At 33.8% G+C, this 19,730-nt stretch overlaps 1 protein-coding gene across 1 annotated transcript in view; it reads right to left on the bottom strand.

Moving 5' to 3' along the window:
• The window catches only part of COL24A1 (collagen type XXIV alpha 1 chain), a 250,825-nt gene that overhangs the window by 215,919 nt on the left and 15,176 nt on the right, over nucleotides 1–19,730 (bottom strand). The window contains exon 4 of the mRNA XM_081145974.1: nucleotides 7,171–8,522. Within this exon, the coding sequence (XP_081002100.1) occupies nucleotides 7,171–8,522 (1,352 nt within the window). The remainder of the gene's footprint in view (nucleotides 1–7,170; nucleotides 8,523–19,730) is intronic.

The raw sequence follows: 19,730 nt of genomic DNA on the forward strand, positions 1-19,730 counted from the left end.
TTCACAGGGACCATAACTAGTAGTTTTGTGGGTGAATTTTTACCTAAATTTACTTTTACAACTGAAGGAGGAATTCAGTTCCGGGTTTGGAGACCAACAATGACAGGTTTTTTCAGACACATTTCAAAAGAAGACTTGCCTTGAAAAATTAAAGCACTGACCATTTTATGTTCTTTTGAAAGACTTATACCAAGGATATGTGCAATGTGTTAAACTGCGATAATGAGATACTTCTGGCATATTCAGTAATAAATCTGCCTTATATAAAATGCAGCATACCAGGATGTCACTAAGAGAGTGAAATGGTTTGTAAAGCAAAGTAAGAAAGCAAAAACTGATTGAATGTTTAAGTGTTCTGGGTTCTTTAAATGGTATTAAATATATGAAATAAGAAATAGAAAACTGTTTATTTGCTTTCTCATATAATGCCTTATGTCACCTTTTTTACCTATTTTAACAATCAGTTTTGGAAGAGTGTTCATTGGCTATAGTTAGTACATATTCATCTGCTCATTCATTTGTTACTAAGCACTCTGCTGAGATGACATTATTCTTGGTGTCTATGGAGCATCATATATTACATTTTATAAATATTCGTTCATTATTGCAGTAAAAATAGTATGAACTTTGAAATTATACACATCAAGGTTAAAATGCTAGCTGTAGCATTAATAAATAGCAGTACCTGATGAGCCTAATTTTTATGTAGCTTTTTTCTCTTTGAAACTTTCTTCTTTATTGATATTTCAGTCATTTTATAGTTTTTGAATGCTCTTTATATATTTCAAACTGTCCTTTAATTTTATTTTTCAAACTGTCCATTTTCCTTTTATTTTTTCCTTCTCCTACCCCCTAACTTGATAAAAAAATCCTTCATGCATTTCATAATACAGAGATAGAAGTACTATTTCTAGTCAACCCCAAACTCAGGAAATTTTCCTTCCTGAGCCATTCAAATATTTTAATAGCTATTATTCGATCACTTCGCTTTCATTGAAATTTGACTTTCACTTATTTTTTTTTAATTAAAATTATTTTCAATTTTCTTATTCTACTGTTATCATCAGAAGTTAACCACTGTTTATTCGAATTGATATTACCAGAAATAAGAGCTAAAACTGAAAAACTAAATGGAAAATTGTACCAAGTGTCTACTTTGGTTTACTGCCTGATCACACCCACTTTGTGACAAAGAAACTATTCCATTCACATTGAAAAGGTAGTGAATATTAAAGTTAATATTAGATACTGGGGAGTAAAAGCATACTTTATATTGTGATTAAAATATTTGAGTTGTTTAGTAAGCACTAAATAAAAACTGATTTTCACTTGTCTTCACAATTTTGCATTTCCAAATCTTTGAGAACAGGTTATTAATAGGCACTTTCTAGAAACCATAAAAGCAAAGTAATTTTATATGGCATGACTTTTTGAAGGAGAATAAGTTATTTTCTATAAATAAAGTTACATACTATAGAAAGCATTTTATCTTTCAGATTATTGATTATTAAGAGAAAGTATAATTAAAAGACCATGGTTTTGCAGTCATTCAATCTAGGTTCAAGTTATGCTTCAATCATTTAATAGCTAAATGGTCTTGGACAAGTCAGTTACACTCTCTTAGCCTTAGTTTACTCATCTTTAAAATATTGATGATAAAAATCTACATTTCAGGGTTATGAGCACTTAAGATTTTTTATATAAAATACCTGTCACTATGCTTGATACCTAGTAGTTAACCAGTAAACTATAGAGTAATTAATTTATTAAAAGTATGTGTGGGGAACAGCAAGCACTCAGTATTAGTTATAGTATTGTTATTAGAGCAATCTTATACTAAGCCAAATTTATTCACTACACCAATATTTCTAAGAAATAGTAATGGCTGGTCAATTAATCTTAGAAGTCCTGCATCTAAAATTCTTTTTAATTCATTTACTCACTCAATAAATTCAATAAACAGTAAAGATCAAGCTTTCCTGAAGCTTCATTCTAGATAAAAGGACACAGTAACAGATAAACACATAATTATACAGTTTACTTAGCGACCCAGGAAAAAAACAAGCAACCAGAAGAGAGACTAACATAGTGCACCTAATTTATATTGTGGTACCAGATAAGGCTTCCCTGAGGAAGTGTTGTTAGACCTAAAAGATGAATAGGAGAAAATAAAATTCCATAAAATAGAAATAAAATGAATGAAGGCAGGAGTAAAACAGAACAACAACAACAAAAAAACATAGTCTTATTAAAGAACTAAAAAAAAGCTAATAGAGAAAGTAAGAAAAAATGGAACATGATGAGGTTGCTGAGGTAAGCTGGGGTGAGATCACATCTGATTGCACAGGTCATGATAAAAAGTTTATTTTAAGTGCTTTATTTTTCTGCTATTCAAGAGTAAAGGCAGGTAAATGACATGATCTGATTTATGTTTTTAAAAAGATCCCTAGAGAATTCACATAAAAGATGGCAGAAAGAACATTTTTTAAACTACCCTCCCTCCCTCAAAACGCATGAAAAACAACAAAAAATATCAAAAGATGAAAACATCATCTCCAATGAAACTAGAAAAGAACCACAACCACAAGCCACAAAATATGAAAATTATCTTCCAAATACTGAGAAACTTTGGTGTAAGAAAAGATGTCGAGAGATGACCAAAAACAAAAAACAAACAAAAATCCTCCTCAGACCTCAAACCTTGGATGGGCTACAGATGCCTAAAAGTCTATCAGTCCTGAAAGTTCATTCCAGCAGTCCTTTGACTACAATGATGAGGTTTAAAGGACTGGGAAACCCCCAGGAGATACAATTCATGACCCAGTAAAGACCCAGCTCCCAACAGCCAAAAGGAAGGAAGGTAGAGCTGAAGAAGAAGAATCCATCATTTCTATGATCTACAACCAAATCTCCTAAACTTAGGAGGATTTCTAGGGGGTAAAAGACAAGAGCAGAAATAATCATATGACTTCTCAGAGAGCCTGTGATACAAAGGGCTTCACAACAAATTCCACCCGAAATGAGAGGAAATATGTCTCTGGGTGGGAGACAAACTAAATATGCTAAGATGGTATTTAAGGCAGGAAATGTGAATCTGTGTACCGCTCCATCTTCCTTCTGCTTATACTATTCTAAAACAAACAGTGGCCCAGATAGAGTAATCTTTATTTAAAAAATGACTAATAACAAGGAAGCAAGCAGAAAGGGACCTATGCATAGATACGGAGGAGAGGGGGAAGTGTGAGGACAGAAACATAAATTAGAAGTAGAGGAAAAACATTTACTGGAGGAATTGCTCTATGCAGCAGAGAAAAGGTTCAGTCATGTAGTTCACTATAGAGTCAAAGAATTTCAAAATGCCGATTTTCTATAAAAAGAGCTCAAAGAAAATTTACAAGAGATAAAAATAACAACCAAAGTAATGAAATGTGAACCAGAAGAGCTTAAGAAAGATACGAAAGAGCAAAAAAGAAACCATTACGGATGAAAGCCATGTGAGACGCGATAAAAACTGATGAAATACAACTGAAAAAACAATAAAGGGATATGGATGTAGGATAACTGAAAAAGCAATCAGATAAATAAGATTATAGAGAAGGTAATAAATACTTTCACCACAAAGGACAGTCAACATATGCATATTCGTGTGCCTGAAGATGAACATTAAAAAATGATGAACCCTGGCCTGTGTGGCTCTGTGGTTAGAGCGTCAACCCACGTGCCCAATGGTCACAGGTTCGATCCCGGTCAAGGGCATGTACCTGGATTGTAGGTTTGATCCTGCATGTGGGAGGTAACCAATCAATGTGCCTCTCTCACATGGATGTTTTTCTCTCTCTATCTCCCCCCTCCCCCTCCCCCCTTCCACTCTTTCTAAAAATCAACGGAAAAATATTCTCTGATGAGGATTAACAAAACAAAATGGAAAAGAAAAATGCTTGAGAATATTAGGGGAAACTTTTGTACAATAAAATAATAATAATCTTCAGATCAGTGTGTACCAGAAAAAACTGACACAGAACCTAATAGGTTTAATGAATTTCAAAGACAATGAAGTAACTGCATGGGGATACAGAGGAAGAAACAGTCATCTATGAGTAGAAAATCAAGCTGCCCTCAGACTTCACACAGTTAACATCCACTTGAAGAAACAGTAGACCAATCCCGATGAAGTTCATCATTTTATCGCCATTCAATCTCTCCTTAGCTTTCTAAAATCTACCTTTAGTCTTCTACACTATAAACAATGACTTTCCCATCAGAAAATTTCCTCCACTTTTTTTTTTTTTAAAATATATCTTTATTGATTTCAGAGAGAGGAAAGGAGAGGGAGAGAGAGAGACAGAAACATCAATGATGAGAGAGTCATTGATCAAGCCCCAACGGGGCATGTGCCCTGACCGGGAATCGAACCCGATCGCCTGGATCCCAGGTTGACACTCAACTCCTGAGCCACACCAGGCCGGGCCCTCCACTTTTTCTCAGTCATCCTCTTTGACTTCTCTGTAGCTTTTGGCAATGCTGATCAATTTCTTCTCAAAACTCTCGTTTGGCTTTTGGGATAGTGCACTATACCTTCTCTTTCATCTCTCTGACTACTCCCTCACATTTCTGCTTTTTTCTTTTATAACCTCAAAGCAAACATGCCTCATGATTTGGCTTTTGTCCTTATGCCCAACTCCTTTCCTTGACATTATCCAACCCTATAGCTTCAACTACAATATTGATGGGAAGACTCCCAAATATATATCCCTCCCATGACCTCTCTTTTTCACTTCAGCTTCTTCAACTTTTCCAATAGCTTACTGAATTGCCAGTAGAACTTAAATGTTTTAACTTAATTTCCTTTTCTAAATTCAACATCCTTTCTTAATTATTGGGTTTAGTAATAGTATCACCATTCTCTCAATCCACAGGGTTAAAACTTGAGTTGTCTTTGATTTTCTTTCTTTTTTATTACTTATTCCCTACATCCAATTAATTTATTAGTTCTACCAAACCTTTCTTTAAAATAGCTCTTGAATCCTACCTTTCTTTTGCATTTTCACTGCTATCATCCTAATGTCCTAGGCTTGTAACATCAAGACAACAGGAACTTCCTATCTGGGCACTGCTATCAGACTGAATTCCCTATTAATACGTCTGCTCAGAAACCTACAAAATTCCCCATTGAGAAGATGAAGTTAGAATCATCAGTTTGATAATTAAGACTCTCCACAATTTGGCATCAAGAGGGGTCTTATACTTGTCTAATATTATTCAGTATAACACTGTAAAAGATTTTGAGCTTTAGAGGCAGAAAACCTGGCTCCAAATCCTGGCTCTATCATTTATTAGTAATGTGGTTATGGGCAAGTATATTAACTTCTGTGGGCTAGTTTATTCACCTGAAAAATGAGAATAATACCAACCTTACAAAGTTCTTTTAAGATAATGAATGGAAAGGGTATGGTGGAGTGTCTACCACAAGGTAAAAACTCAATAAATGATAGCTATAATGCTCTTTTTCCTACATAAAAATATATTAGTTCCTTTTACTTACCAAAATCATACCTATTCTTTGAAGCCTAGGTTATAACTAACTTTGTCCACAAGAACCTATCCTGAACAGCTCACCCTGAAGTGATCTTTCACAGAGATCCCCTCAAAAATATTTTTCTTACCTTTGAACAGATAGATGTACCCTATACATTTAGTTTGTATCTCTCAATGGCATTTATCTTACTTTACCATGAGATATAGTTATAAATGTACTTCTTATAGCCCCGTTACTGAAATGTAAGCTCCTTCTGAGCAGTGACTATGTTATACATACTCTGTTTCTGCTTTGCCCATAGCAGAGACTAAGTAAATATCTGTTGAATATCATTGCTTCTCTTATCAATGTTGAAGTAATTATTTTTGGTTTTATAGAAAAGATTAATGTTCATCTCATCACATTGACTTTTTCTGAAAAACTATTTCCATAATCGTTTGTTTAATATGACCTACCCATTTGCTGGTAATTTTTATAGCTAAAAAGAGTTTATTTCTTTATAATAATATATTCTTCAGATTTTATTTTAAAACCTTTAAACATTTGTTCTAGTAGGAGTTGCTCAATACCTAACAAATCACTTCAAGTAATAACCACAAAGGAAACATAAGCTAAGCAAGTGGCAACATTTCTCCCATTCTACATTCTATGGTTTCTGGAACTAAACCAATGACTTAAATTTTATTTTCATCAAATAAATACTTTGAGATATATTTTAGTCTTCTTGCAATTAAAAAATTAATTTCTAAAAACATATAGTTTGATTATTTAAGGTACAAATATAAAAGGCAAAAACATAATGTTTCTAATGTTATGGTTTTAAGTAGTTTTAAATGAATTAAATTATTTAAAAATTTTTCAAATGTTTATCTGTAATTGAGCCTACACAACAAAAGAATTTCAGAGCTCAAAAAAACCTGTTTATTATCTCATAGTTTTGTTTACACATTATTAAATAAGTGAACTTGACTGTATTTTCCATTGAGTGGATTGATGGGCTGACAGATTATTTCTTGTCTTAGATAGATGGAGCTTTTATTAATCCATAAATGTAAATTGACTACATCATTAAAGTTTAAATGGAATATGTTACTCTCCATGGCAATTAAAATACTTTATTTAGAATGATAATTTAAGGGTTTGCTTTTTCCCCGTCAGTGATTCACTACAAAATTATCTCTAGCTAAGATTAATTTTGCACTCTATTTTAATTCATTTGACACTATTGTGTGGAAAGGCTATTAAATTGATGTATTTTTCTTTAGTCTACTATAACTTTTATATCCCTCTCCTAACATGACTATGCATTAAGCTTTTTTTTTTTTTTAAATAAAGATTGCTGGTCTATATTTAGCTGTTAAATTCCTGGTTGAATTTCAACATATAGCTTAATCACCACTTTACCAGAATTAAGTAACCTTTTCAGCCTGCCAATAAAAACCACACAAAAAAGTGCAATATTTGAGCCAGGGTTGCATTCTGGTTGGATGTGTTATAGCAACCAAAAATTCAATCACTGTAGCCAAGATACATTTCGGAGACAGATCTGATCTGTCCTGTGTTGTTCAATCTAGAGAATTCCTTTTGAAACATATGGTAAGTTAGTGCATTAAGACATTTAAAAAACAACTTACGGGAGGTCCAGTGTCCCCTTTTGGCCCTCTTAGATTCTCCATTTCAAGCATTGCATTAAGATCCTCATAATAATAATAATAGTCATAAAGCTCAGTTTCATAGCTATTTTCGATGGGATAAGTCGCATCAGGATCTATTTCACCTTCCTTCCTTAGATCAAGGTGATTATCCATAAACGGCTCATCTGTCATTCTGTACAAGGTTGTGTTTAAAATCTGTTGCAGTTCCATTAGTTCATTAGTTTGTAGATTTGCCGTGATAGCCTTCTTGTGATTAGTAACTGTATCTTGTTTCATGTGTGGAAGAATAGATGCTATCTTCTTAAACAGTGACAGCCCAGTTACTCTGTCATTATGTTGTGTTATATTGCTGGACACATTTGAGAGAGAACTAAATTGCTCCTTGATATTTGCTTTTGCCTCACTGAGATGATGGGTCATTGGCAGGCTTAGATTTGTCTGAGTATGTTCCTCGGTGATTATTTCTTTGTCCTGAATCCCACGGTCCACAAGATCCACAGCAGAGACATTCCCTGGGTGAAGAGAAGTTAACTGAGATCTTGATGTCTGGTGTTCTTGTTGTTTATAGGCTGTTGTGGATTCATTGTTGATGATACTTGGAATATTTTTGCCTTTGGTAAGTGTGTCCTTTGACAGTACCTTTTCACCAAATCGTTTGGGTAAGGGAGAGTTTTCTGGTTTCTTAGCTGGGATGATAGTTGTATGAAAAAGTCTTGTCCCAGGGCGACACTGCTGTTTCATATACCTGCAATAGTTTGCAGATGCTTCTGTAGTAGGAATTATATCCAACTGACATACTATTCCTTCAAAATGGACAGAATTATTATTCATACTTCCTAAGGTAAACACACTGCTAGAATCAAATGTCTGAACTTCCGAAAGAGTCTCTCTGCTAAAATATTTCTTTCCACACTCAACGAACATTGAGACAACTTGGTTTCTAACAGTGATGGCCAATGAGTGCCATTGCTCATCATGAACACTGTAGTTGAAAAATATAGACTGCTTTCCTCCAAGGTATACTACTACCTTTTTAGGTAATAATTGTACTCCTAATTGCAGCCTATTTTTATTTCTAATGCTGAAGAGAAATGCATTGTTTACTCTATGTGACTGCAGCCCAATTAATATTGTAAATGGCTGTTCTAAGTTGACTGGTAAAATTTTCGTGAGGGGTGACTCAATATAAGCATCATTTGTTAAAATGACACCTGATTCTGTTAAATGGACCCCCTGAGGTAATGGTGTAGATGATGATGGTGCAGCAGTCACTGATGATGAGTGTCTTACATCTTTGCCTCCAAGGCCTAGTTGATGAAGGATATCTATGCCTGGAAATTAAAAAGAGAGAGAGAAGAGAAAGAAAGAAAGAATCTTACTCTTATGCATTCATGTGTTCATATAAATGTTTGAGTATGAGAAAATCTTCCTTGTCTGTATCAATAGCAATCCCTAAAATCAGCATCCTCTATCAATAATTAATTTCCAGGTAATGAGAGATATGGAGATGGAGAGTAAAACATTATACTCCATAATTTGAAAAATGCGCGCACACACACATATGCAGACACAACCCAATATCCCTAAACCCGAAATTCAATTAATAGATAAATGTTCTCTCATTTTCCCAATCAATTAGGAATCTTATTTGTTACACCAATGATTATACATGTTCAAAGATTCCCAGATGTCATTTATTTCTTTAATTTAGAACTTAACATTTGATGACTTATATGTTAAAGAGAAACTGGGGATATACAAAAGAAATTTGTCATTTGGAAACCATTTTATAAATTAAATTCACACAATCCTTTAAACTATAATTTTTCAGGGCTGTTTTACCTTTTAACCTTCTGAGAATTTCAAGTCACATAAGAGTTCTGCCTGTGCCTAATACCTTAAGGGTGTGTTACTCATAAAATATTCAGTTACATTAGTATCTCCTAGACAAATGAATTTAAATTCCTATTGCTTATAATCACCATGCTTTTATTTTCCCTCCCAGATTTCTCTCTCACATTTTTTCCTCAGTCTTCCACAGTAATACAATATGTAGACTCTTTTTCAATATATATTATATAATATAGATTTTTTTATAATATAGATTTTAGGTAATTATTGATTTTTCTGGTTTATTTTTTATTGTAATATTACTAATTGTATATTACTTACCTCCCTTACCCATTAAAAACTGGTAAGACAGATTCTGTGTGTCTGATTCATTACTGGATATCTACTATACCTGCCTTGCAAATAGTTCTATAATTCCTGAATGAATGAATTTGGCCCACCAGAACCTAATCAGATGCCATATTTATCTCTAGAGTTCTATAAAATTAAATACTTGTAAAGAATAATAAACCCTTTCTTAAAGATACAGAACAGCTTTGTCAGCCATATGATCTTTATTATTTTGGGGGTTATAAATTTCCCATCTGTATTTTTGCACATATATAATCATCTCCAACAAGAAATATCAAAGAGTTATTCATTCATAACTATGATAAGTAAGGAAAAATTAAGTTTTTAAAGATTATCCGGGACCTTTGTACATCATCTTAGTTTTCCTTTTAGAGGAAATTAGGAGCTATTTGATAATTTATGTTTATTACAAATAGCAAACATAATGGCAAATGTCACACCCAAATCTGACAACTATCTACATAAATGAAATAATTCCTGAATATCACTCTTGCATAATCTAGCAATACAATTAAAATGTTTTCTCATTAATGTGCTTTACAAAACACACAAGTGTTTTAAGGTTAGAACAACCATCATTTATTTATAAAGTAGTGGTAATTTAATAGTAGTTTTAAATGTTATAAATGTTTGTATTTATGATACAAAAATCAATATCTAAGATACTGAATGACAGTCTCTCAAACTTTTCCACCAAAATATTCCTAACAGCAGTTTAGAATTATATGCTTCTCCAGGGAGTTGGGGGAATATTTTAAAGAGGCCTCATAAAAAAATACAAAAAAAATAGCTTTGACTTCTCATATTTTTATAATTATAGTTTATAAAAAAACTTTAGTTTTACTCCATAATATGGCTATGTTTAACATAAAACATAAATTACCAGCCAAATCAGTTAACTATTCCCATCCCCAATCTTCAATAAAAATTTACACTCCTGAAACACATACCCTACTTAGTCTGTGACTCTGGGTACTCCTGCCTAACACTACCTGCTCCTAAGGGTATGTATATCTCAATATGAGAAGTAAACTATGAAAGAAGCACTGCTACTGTAAAAATCACAATGCTTAAAGTATATATAATCATAAAGCATGTGAAAGTTATCATTCTATGATGCCAGATAGGCAATTCTTACACAAAGGAAGAGTCACACTTAAGTGGTATTATATCAAGGGCTGCTCCTTACCCAAAGAAAACCTCTCCTTGCATTTAACAAAAACCCCTGTGTCTATTGCCTCAAATTTCTGATTCTATTAATAGGAAGAGTATTATTTGAAAACTTTAGAACATATACAGGGGTAGGCAAAAGTAGGTTTATAGTTGTGGGTATACAAAACACAGTTTATACTTGTATTATTTATTTATTATTGTATTATTTATTTGCATTACAACTGTAAACCTATTTTTGCCCACCCTGTATATGTGAGATATAGATATATACATATATGTATATATATTCACTATTCAATAATTGAACCATCCTTGCATCACTAAAATAAAATATATTTAATGGTTGTATATTATATTTTGACATTGTACTGGATTTTTTAAAATATTGCCAAATATTTTCTTGAGCATGTTGGGGATTTTTGTGATAGAGATATGGTAAGTTTTTTAAATAAGTTGAAAAATATTCTAAACATTCAGAAAAATATTTATATAATTTCTATATGTAACATCTAGATTAAATGTTAATATTTTGCTACATTTGCTACCATTCTCTCTTGTCTTCCTATTTATTCATTTATTTATTTATTTCTTTTTAATTAAATTTATTTTGGGTGACATTGGTTAATAAGATTATATAGGCTATAAGTGTACATTTCTATGATTCTTGAAGAAAAACTTACATAGAATCATTGCACCAATATTTATGAGCTAAGACTAGTCTCTCATTTTACTCTTATTGTACTATCTTTATCAGACTATAACATTTCAAGTTTAATTGTGTCCTATGGTATAAAAGTTTAAATACCTTTAGAATTATATTTTCTCTCAAAAGTTAGATAAAACTCAGATGTAAACCAAACTTAACATGTTGGCTTTTTCAGTGATAGCTCACTTTCCTAATCTCTTTAATGTTAATTACTTTATTCTGATTTTCAACTGCATCTTGAATTAATTTTAGAAATTTATATTTTTCTATGAAGTATTAACTTTCTTCTAAGCTTTCAAACATACTACCCAGATATCTTCATGTCATATTCCCTTACAATTTCTTTTGCTTTCCTTTTTCTGTGGTTCTGTATATAATTTTCCAGTGTTGGATATTTTGCTGTCTTTGTTCTTAAGCCAGTATCATGATATATTTTCTATGTCATTAATTAATGTATGCATTTATGTTCATTAATTATCCTATTTTCTTTTGGTTTATTTTATTCCTTTTCTAATTTCTAGAGATGAGTACTTAGTTCTTTACAGCACTGAAGATATAAATTTTCTGAATATTGCTTTAGATGTATCCTAAAGATTTTTATATGTGGTATTTTCATATTTGTTGTTTTTCTACAAACTATGTAACTTTTACTTGTATTTTCCCATTTGACCCAAATGAAAATACAAAAGTTAAAAATTTCCAATTGGAAGAGTTTTTTTGTTTGTTTTCTGGTTTTATTACTAAATTCTAACTTAATAACATTGTGATAAGAGAACAGTATCTAATCTGCACTTTCTATCTTTGAAACTTAGCATAATAAATGTTCAGCTTTCAATAGTGTTTGATAAGCACTTGCAAAGGTGTTTCAGGATACAGAATTTAACATCAGTTAGCTGACCCTCACTGTTTGTTATTTATATCCTGTTTATCCTTATTTATTTTTATACAATTAATCTGTCATGAACTAAGAGGTAAAGTAAGTCCCTTACCACTTATATATTTCACCTTTAATTCATGTGGTCTTAGCTTTATGAACACTAATGCATTTATGAATATTATAACATAACCATAATATTCATTTATTCATTGGGTACGTCACTCTTTTGAATTATAAAAAGAACTTCTAAGTGTGGTTTATAATGTTTTTAGTATAATTTCTACCTTATCTGTTATTAAGACTAAGCTCCTTTTCCTCAACTTTCTTTTTGTTTGCATTTCTCTGATAAACCTTTGCCCATGTTTTTCTTTTCACCTACTGTGAAACACTGTGTTTTAAAGAGGAAAGTGTTTGATTTATTTTGTGGTCCAATCTGAAATTTTTTATTTGAACATCAAAATTAAATATATTTACATTTATTGATATGACGGTTTGTTTAATGTCATTTTATTTTGTTTTCCCATTTTAATTTTTTAAATCTTTCATTGTGTGCTTGTTTCCTATGAACAATGTTTCCTTTTCCATTTTCTCTTTTTCCCCCTTTCCCTCACCACTTAATATTAGTCAACAGAATTACCTTTTTTTTTTTTTTTTTAGTATTAAAAAATCCTTATAGTACTTTTATTGGATTTGTGATTTGGCAATAATATTATTTAATTTCCAGCTTCTACATATGAGCTACTCAGCAAACTCAATCTACTTCCTGTCTTTTTCCCCTCTTCTGTATTTTGTGGCTGTATCATCCCTACTGTGTGAGTTCATATGGCATTTATATTCTGTTCTGTTCCCACAATGTCTTCTGATAAATGGAGGCAGTCTTTGCAGTCATTTTCTCAGTAATTTCCTCTTTGCTGAAGTTTATCCTATATTAGTTTCCTCAAGAAGAGTTTTGGGAACATTTCCTAAGTGTTTGACTTTCTAGAATTGTTTGTTGGTAGCCTCATACCTTAAGTTTCATTAGATAAAAGTCATTTGCTGATACTTTATTTCCTTGAATATCTTGTGGATATGGTTCTACCATCCTCAGGTGTTGAATGTTATAACAGAAAAGTTGAAGTCAGCTATTTTTTCGCCCTCCTTTTAAGTGACTTGATTTTTTATTTTATTTTTTACCAGCATGCCCAAAAGAGCTGTTCTTTATCTTTGAAGTGCAGTGATTTTATTAGAATATGGCTTCATTTTCACCATTGTGGATAAATGTTTCCAGGCACATAGTATGCCCATTTGTTGTAGAGATTCAAGTTTTGTTTTCACTTCGGTAATGTTTTCATGAATTATATCCTTTTTCCCCCCCATTTGTTCTATTTTGTAGTTTTGGTTTTCTTCAAAAATTCCTCTTATGAGTATGTTAAATCTCTACTGCTGTTTTCTATATCTATAATTTTGCTGTAATCTTTCAAAATATGTTCTTTATCTTCAATTCCACTTGTTTGATTTTCTCATTTGTATCTTTACTGTGTTTCCTACAATGTCTAACCTCTTTGTGCTCCTTCCAATTTCATCTTGCTTTATAACAAGTTTTTTTCCTATGACTTCTTTTCTGTGTTCTACAAGCTCACAATTCATATCCTTTTAATATCTTGCCATCTCTTCTTTTCTCTGAGTTCTTATATTTTGCGTTATGATCTTCCTTCACAGAGGTGATTTTTATGTGTGCATTCTCATTTTTGCTGCTTTTACCTACATTTTACCTTGTTGTATTTTCCTATTTATTCTGTGCCATCTGCTTGTAGTTACTTAGTATTTCATAGCCCAGCAATTTATAGAAGGATGCTGGGGGGAGAAAACAAAGGACCATGCCTTCCAAATCTCAAAATCCAAAGGCTCTGTTCCAGCTTTACCAGTTTCCTTCTCAAATGGCTCCTTGATATAGCCCCACCTTCTTCTCTGAACCAAACCTAGTCCAGGGGACTTCTACAGCTAGCCCTGCTCACAACTCCTAACTCTCCTTCCCCTGTATCGACTCCCATTGCTATACACTTCAGGATGAATCCTTTATCTCAGAACATAGATTTTTGCATTTTCTGAAATCTGTCACCAGTGAGCCATTTAGCTATTATCTATGCTTCTTTCTTGTATTTCCTTCTGGGAAGCTTCTGTCTTCCCCAGATCCTGTGGCACCCGTTTTGTACAGGGCTTAAGGTGGAGCTCTTCAGGGTGTGCTCCTCACCTTTAGGATGTTTAGTTTTGCTGGTACTTTCTGACATCTTACTATTCACTTCACTGCATATGGCATCTCCTTTTCTCAGCATATTTTGGGAGTCTGCTGATTATATCAGTCTCCTACTTTTGCTGAAAATGGAGTTTTCATGTTTATTATTTCATTCACCCTTGTTTCTTATCCAGGAACAGAAGTGGGATTATAATATCTCATGGTTTAAAGTTTATAATTAAAGCCTATACCTATTTTACAGATTAAAAATCTGAGGCCCAGAGAGATTAAATAATTTGGTCAAGGTCACACAGCTGATAAATGGAAACAGATCTGAACCCAATCAGTCTGACTTAATGGTCTACAATCTTGGCCCCCACCATGCTACCCACAGCTACTGTGTTCTCCACGCCACCTGACATCTCCCTTGGCAAGCCTCATTAATCAATTCCCCCCACAGAAATCTCAGAGGGGAATATTCTCTAGGTAGCCACCAGAGTTGGTACCAGAGATAAAATTTAATTATTATTCTAGTTTTAAGTTTTCATATCTTAGTGTGAATATGTTTAGCAAGTGCTTTGAGCAGATGTTGATAGAAGAGAGAATAGAGAACAATCTTAAGGATAGAAGGCACAGATAAGAGGGATGGGCAGGACCAGAGAAAACAAGAGAAAGGCTTCTACCCGAGGACAGACTCTTTAACATTAATTTAGGCCTGGCCCTGAGTATCACCAAATTGTAAATCTGAGGTTAAAGTTGGGTATTTGGTACCAATGAATACAGCAAAAAAATACTTAGCTGTCTCTCATAAGTTACTTGTTTCATGAGTGGCCCTAACCACAAGATTAATCCAATTTGTGTCACTAAGGAAATCAATTACCATTTAAGGAACGTTGATTATCAATGAGGTGCCTTGCATATTTTTACAGAATGATACCAGCACCTATAAAATTCTTTCTATGTGCTAAGCACAAGTCTAAGAGCTTAACTATATTAAGCCACATAATTCTCACAAAACCCTTATGAGGTAGGGTTTTTGTGAAAACTAAGTCACAGAAAATTTAAACAATTTTCATAAGGTCACCAAACCAGGAAGTGCAGAGGCAGAATCTGAATGCAGGCAGTCCTCCAGAGCCAGTCTCTCAGCGTCACAATTTTAGGAAGGCACGAGTTACCTAACAGCAGGACTGATTATATCTCCTTCACCTATTTGCTTCTTGTAGAATAAATCCTGATGGTACCAAGACAACGCCTTGCTCTTTTTTTATTGTAAACATTAAGCCTAATGACTTCATCCAAGCCATGGTTTCAATAACCACACAAGCTGACTCATAAAATCTCCCTTCTGGGCTTGCATATCCAATTGCCTATTGAATTTATCCAGTAGAGATTAGATGTCCCACAAGCACTTCCAAGGCAATATACATATTTTCCCCAAAACTGGTTCCTCTTACATTAGGGTCTGTTTCAGTGAAGAGCCCAGGACAATACTGGCTGCCAGAATAATTGTTTTATAGTGTGAATTATATTAAGTCACTCTCCTGAACAAAATTCTCCAATGGCTTCCCATTACACTAAAAATACAACCCAAACTCTTCACATGGTGTGTGAAACCTACATCATTAGTTCCCTTCTTACCTGTCTGATCTCACCTCCTTTCATTTTATCCCACCTTACTTTGCTCCAGCCAGACTGGTTTTTTCTACTCCTTAAAAACCACTGATTTCATTTTTAATGCATGGTGTTTGCACATACTGTCCACTCTGCTTAGAATGCTCTAAACCCTTAATTGATTCAGATCTAGACTCAAACATGACTCCTCAGAGAGGCTTTCCCTGACTGCTTTGCCTAAAATATTATATGTTATCTTCCTTGCCCTAAGAACTCTGTCTCTAATGTCTTATTGTGCTTCATATTTTCTTCATAGAATAGAAACTTTAGGGGGAAATTATATATTATGTATATATATTTGCCTATTGCTTAGCTTCCTAGTTGAAGTATAAGTCCAGAGGGTAGGACTTCATCTTGTTTCACTGTTACATTCCAACATATAGGGCAATGACTAAAACAAAGTAGGCCCACAGTAAATACTGCTTGAATGAATTAATTAATCAATCCTATCATCTAACCCAGAAACCTAGTAATCACCTTTGATAATTCCTTCCTACTCATTCTCCATACCTTTCCAGTCACCAAGTCCAACACGATAAGCCTCATTTGGGCTCTTACTCTTAGATTGTAGTATTAGCCTCCTGAACGATTTCTTTGCCTCTAATAATACACCCTTGTCCAATTCATCACCCATACTGCTGCTTGAGAAATCTTTCTAAATTATAGAACAAAATGAACATTTAGTTCATGATACTCCTTTCTATAACACACCAGTAGTTCTCACAGCTTTTAGTTCAAAACTCAAACTTCTTATTTCAGCCCCCAGGCCCTTAGTGATCTAATCCCTGCCTGCATTTCTAGTCTCACATTCTAATAAGCTTTCCTCCGTTTAATTTATGCTAAGTGGCAAAGGTGATAAAAAAAAAAAATCCCTGGGATCAGAACAGGAAGATTCAGAATGTAGGAAAAAAGAATCATACTCTCAGCAAGAGAGTTCATACTAGAAATTTAAAAAAACAACAAAAACCATTGAACCAGAATGAAGTATCCATGCTATTTTAGTCTGTGGATGTCCTGTTTAAAACATCTTTTTACTACTTTCCATCCTCTTACTCCCTGATTAAGAGATTATGACTTCATTCTAAATAATTTTTGCATTGATTTTTGCATGGAATTCTGTGTGTGTGTGCCTGTGATACAGTTTATAAGGCTGAGCACATTTAAGAAGATCCTTATCATTGTGAATTGGTGGCCTTATTGCAAAACTGTCAAGTAATGTGAGTGAATCATTAGGGCCCCCATCTTGATTCCACTTTTTCAAACTCTTCTTTTCTACCTTTCCACTATGGCACCCAATCCCACAGGCTATATGTGTAGTAAAGAATTTAAACTTGCCCAAAGAACATTCCTGTCTTGGTCCTCAGCTCCTGGGCAGTCATCTATAAGCCCTTGAATGTCTTGCCTGATAAAAATATCTTTGTTTACAGTGGGGGCCTTAGACCATACCAGATAGTCTACCAGTGTGATTTATCGTGAGGGCTTTGGGTCATGGGGTATCAGTTCAACCTCCAGAGGGGCTGGAGGCTGAGATGAGGGACATGAACAGTCATGTCTATAGGACTGAGCCTCAGTAAAAACTCTGGACAAGCCCTGGCCAGGTGGCTCAGTTGGTTGGAGCATCGTCCCACACACCAAAAGTTGTGGGCTTGATCCCCAGTTGTGGCATATATGGGAGGCAATTTATCTGTTTCTCTCTCACACTGATGTTTCTCTCTCAGAATCCATAGAAACAATTCCTCGGGTGAGGATTTAAAAAAAGACTCTGGAAAAGAGTGCTCAGGCGAGCTTCACCAATTGGCAATATTCCATGCATACTGTCACATATTTTTGCTGAGAAAGTCGGCACTGGCCATGACTCCCCTGGAAGGCTCCCCTGGAGGCTCCACATGTGGGACTTTCCTAGACCCTGCCCCATATGTTTCTCCCTTGGACTGGTTTTAATCTGTATCCTTCTCTGTAATAAACCATAACTGAGTATAACAGATTTCATTGAGTTCCATGAGTCCTTCTAAAGCATTATTGAGCCCAAAGGTGGTCTTGGGGACCCTCAAACTTGAATTTAGTGTCAGAAGGAAGCGTCTTGGGGGCTGCCCTCCTAATTTACACTAGCCCATACATATTTTTCTATTTCATGATATGTCTTCTAACTCCATGACATTCTCCACTTTGATTTTTTTTCCCACTTTTCCTTAACTTTCTTACCATATCAAAGCTTATCTGTGCTTTTCTAATTCAATACTTTCAGCGCTCCATTAAGTATATACCTTCATGCCAGCTTTACTCATAAGACTCAGTTCAAGTGTTACCTCCTCTTAAAGCCTTCAGTGCAGTTTTTATTTGTGGTTGTTTTGTTATACACTACTGACAAATACTTCCTCTCTTAGTGTGCGAATAAAATCAGTCTTCTAAGCCTGCAAGGCTGATGCGGAGATACAGACACAGACATTCCAACCTTGCATGTCTTTCATTTGAAACTGTTATAGTTAGTAGCATTGATAGCATTATCACTAGTTAGAATTAAAGAAAGAGGGAAGTAGAGAGGGAGGTAGAAGGAGAGAAAGACAGAAAATGGGGAGAGGAAGGAAGTGAGCGAGGGAGGGAAAAAGAGAGAGGGGAAAAGGAGAAATCGAGCCTCAGCACATCATAAAACTATGACTCATAGCCGAGTATTGACTCAGTCTGGTGGCTATATAATTGACTCTGTGGTGGAGCATAGTATATGCCTAAAGAAATAGATATGGGAGAACCAATGGTTATATTTGTTTTACAATTACAGAAAACTAAAAAACCATTTTGCCTGTCAGTACTAACAATGTTTTATCACAAATTGGAAGAACAAGGGAAGTACTATGTTTACCCCTCAAAATGTAAAGTTTTTTACATTTCTTAGTAATTGATAGCTTAAAAGGCATTTTAAGAAGTTATCCAATTTTAACTAAAAAGTACAGAATAATAACACTTAACAGAGTATAATAAATTACAGCGTTAACTCACCATTAAATAACTAAATTAATATAACAGAGCACTTAATTTTAACCAATTCTCACTGTTGAAAATTTTCATATACCTGGGTCAGTTAAGAACAAAGCTACATTCTATCTAGTTTGTAGGAAAGAAAAAATACAATGATTGTTTAAATTAAAATTACCCAAGTTGTAAACAAGAAAGATCATACAGGCCTCAATATACTTTTCTTTTCCTTGCACATTTAATCAAATTAACTCAGTTATCTAAATAATTGCCCAATATCCACTTTCTATTCTTGTATGTCATCTAACCCCAATAGTTGGCCATTACAGGCTTCCTAGCTGCTAGTGCATTGAGTTATGGAACTAAAGAGCATTGTTTTATTATTTTATTTTATTTTATTTTATTTTATTTTATATTTTATTTTATTTTATTTTTTCAGTATTATTAGTATATGGGGGGAAAGGATATGAAGCATTCTTTTTGTTCAGCTAAAATTTATTTTATATTCATCATGTAACAGGCATGCACTGAACATTTTACATGTCCTTGATCCACACACAACCACACGTAGTAAGAACAACTATTATCTTCACTTTAGAGTTGCTGACAATGAAGCTCAGAACACTTTAGACACTTGCTCAAGGTCACATAGCTAGTAAGCATTGGAACCTGAATATAAACCCAAGCTTCTGGCTGCAAATCACCTGTGCTTTTAGCACAACTGTCAC

Source organism: Miniopterus schreibersii (genome assembly GCF_964146895.1).
Source record: "Miniopterus schreibersii genome assembly, chromosome: 8".
Classification (NCBI taxonomy): domain Eukaryota; kingdom Metazoa; phylum Chordata; class Mammalia; order Chiroptera; family Miniopteridae; genus Miniopterus; species Miniopterus schreibersii.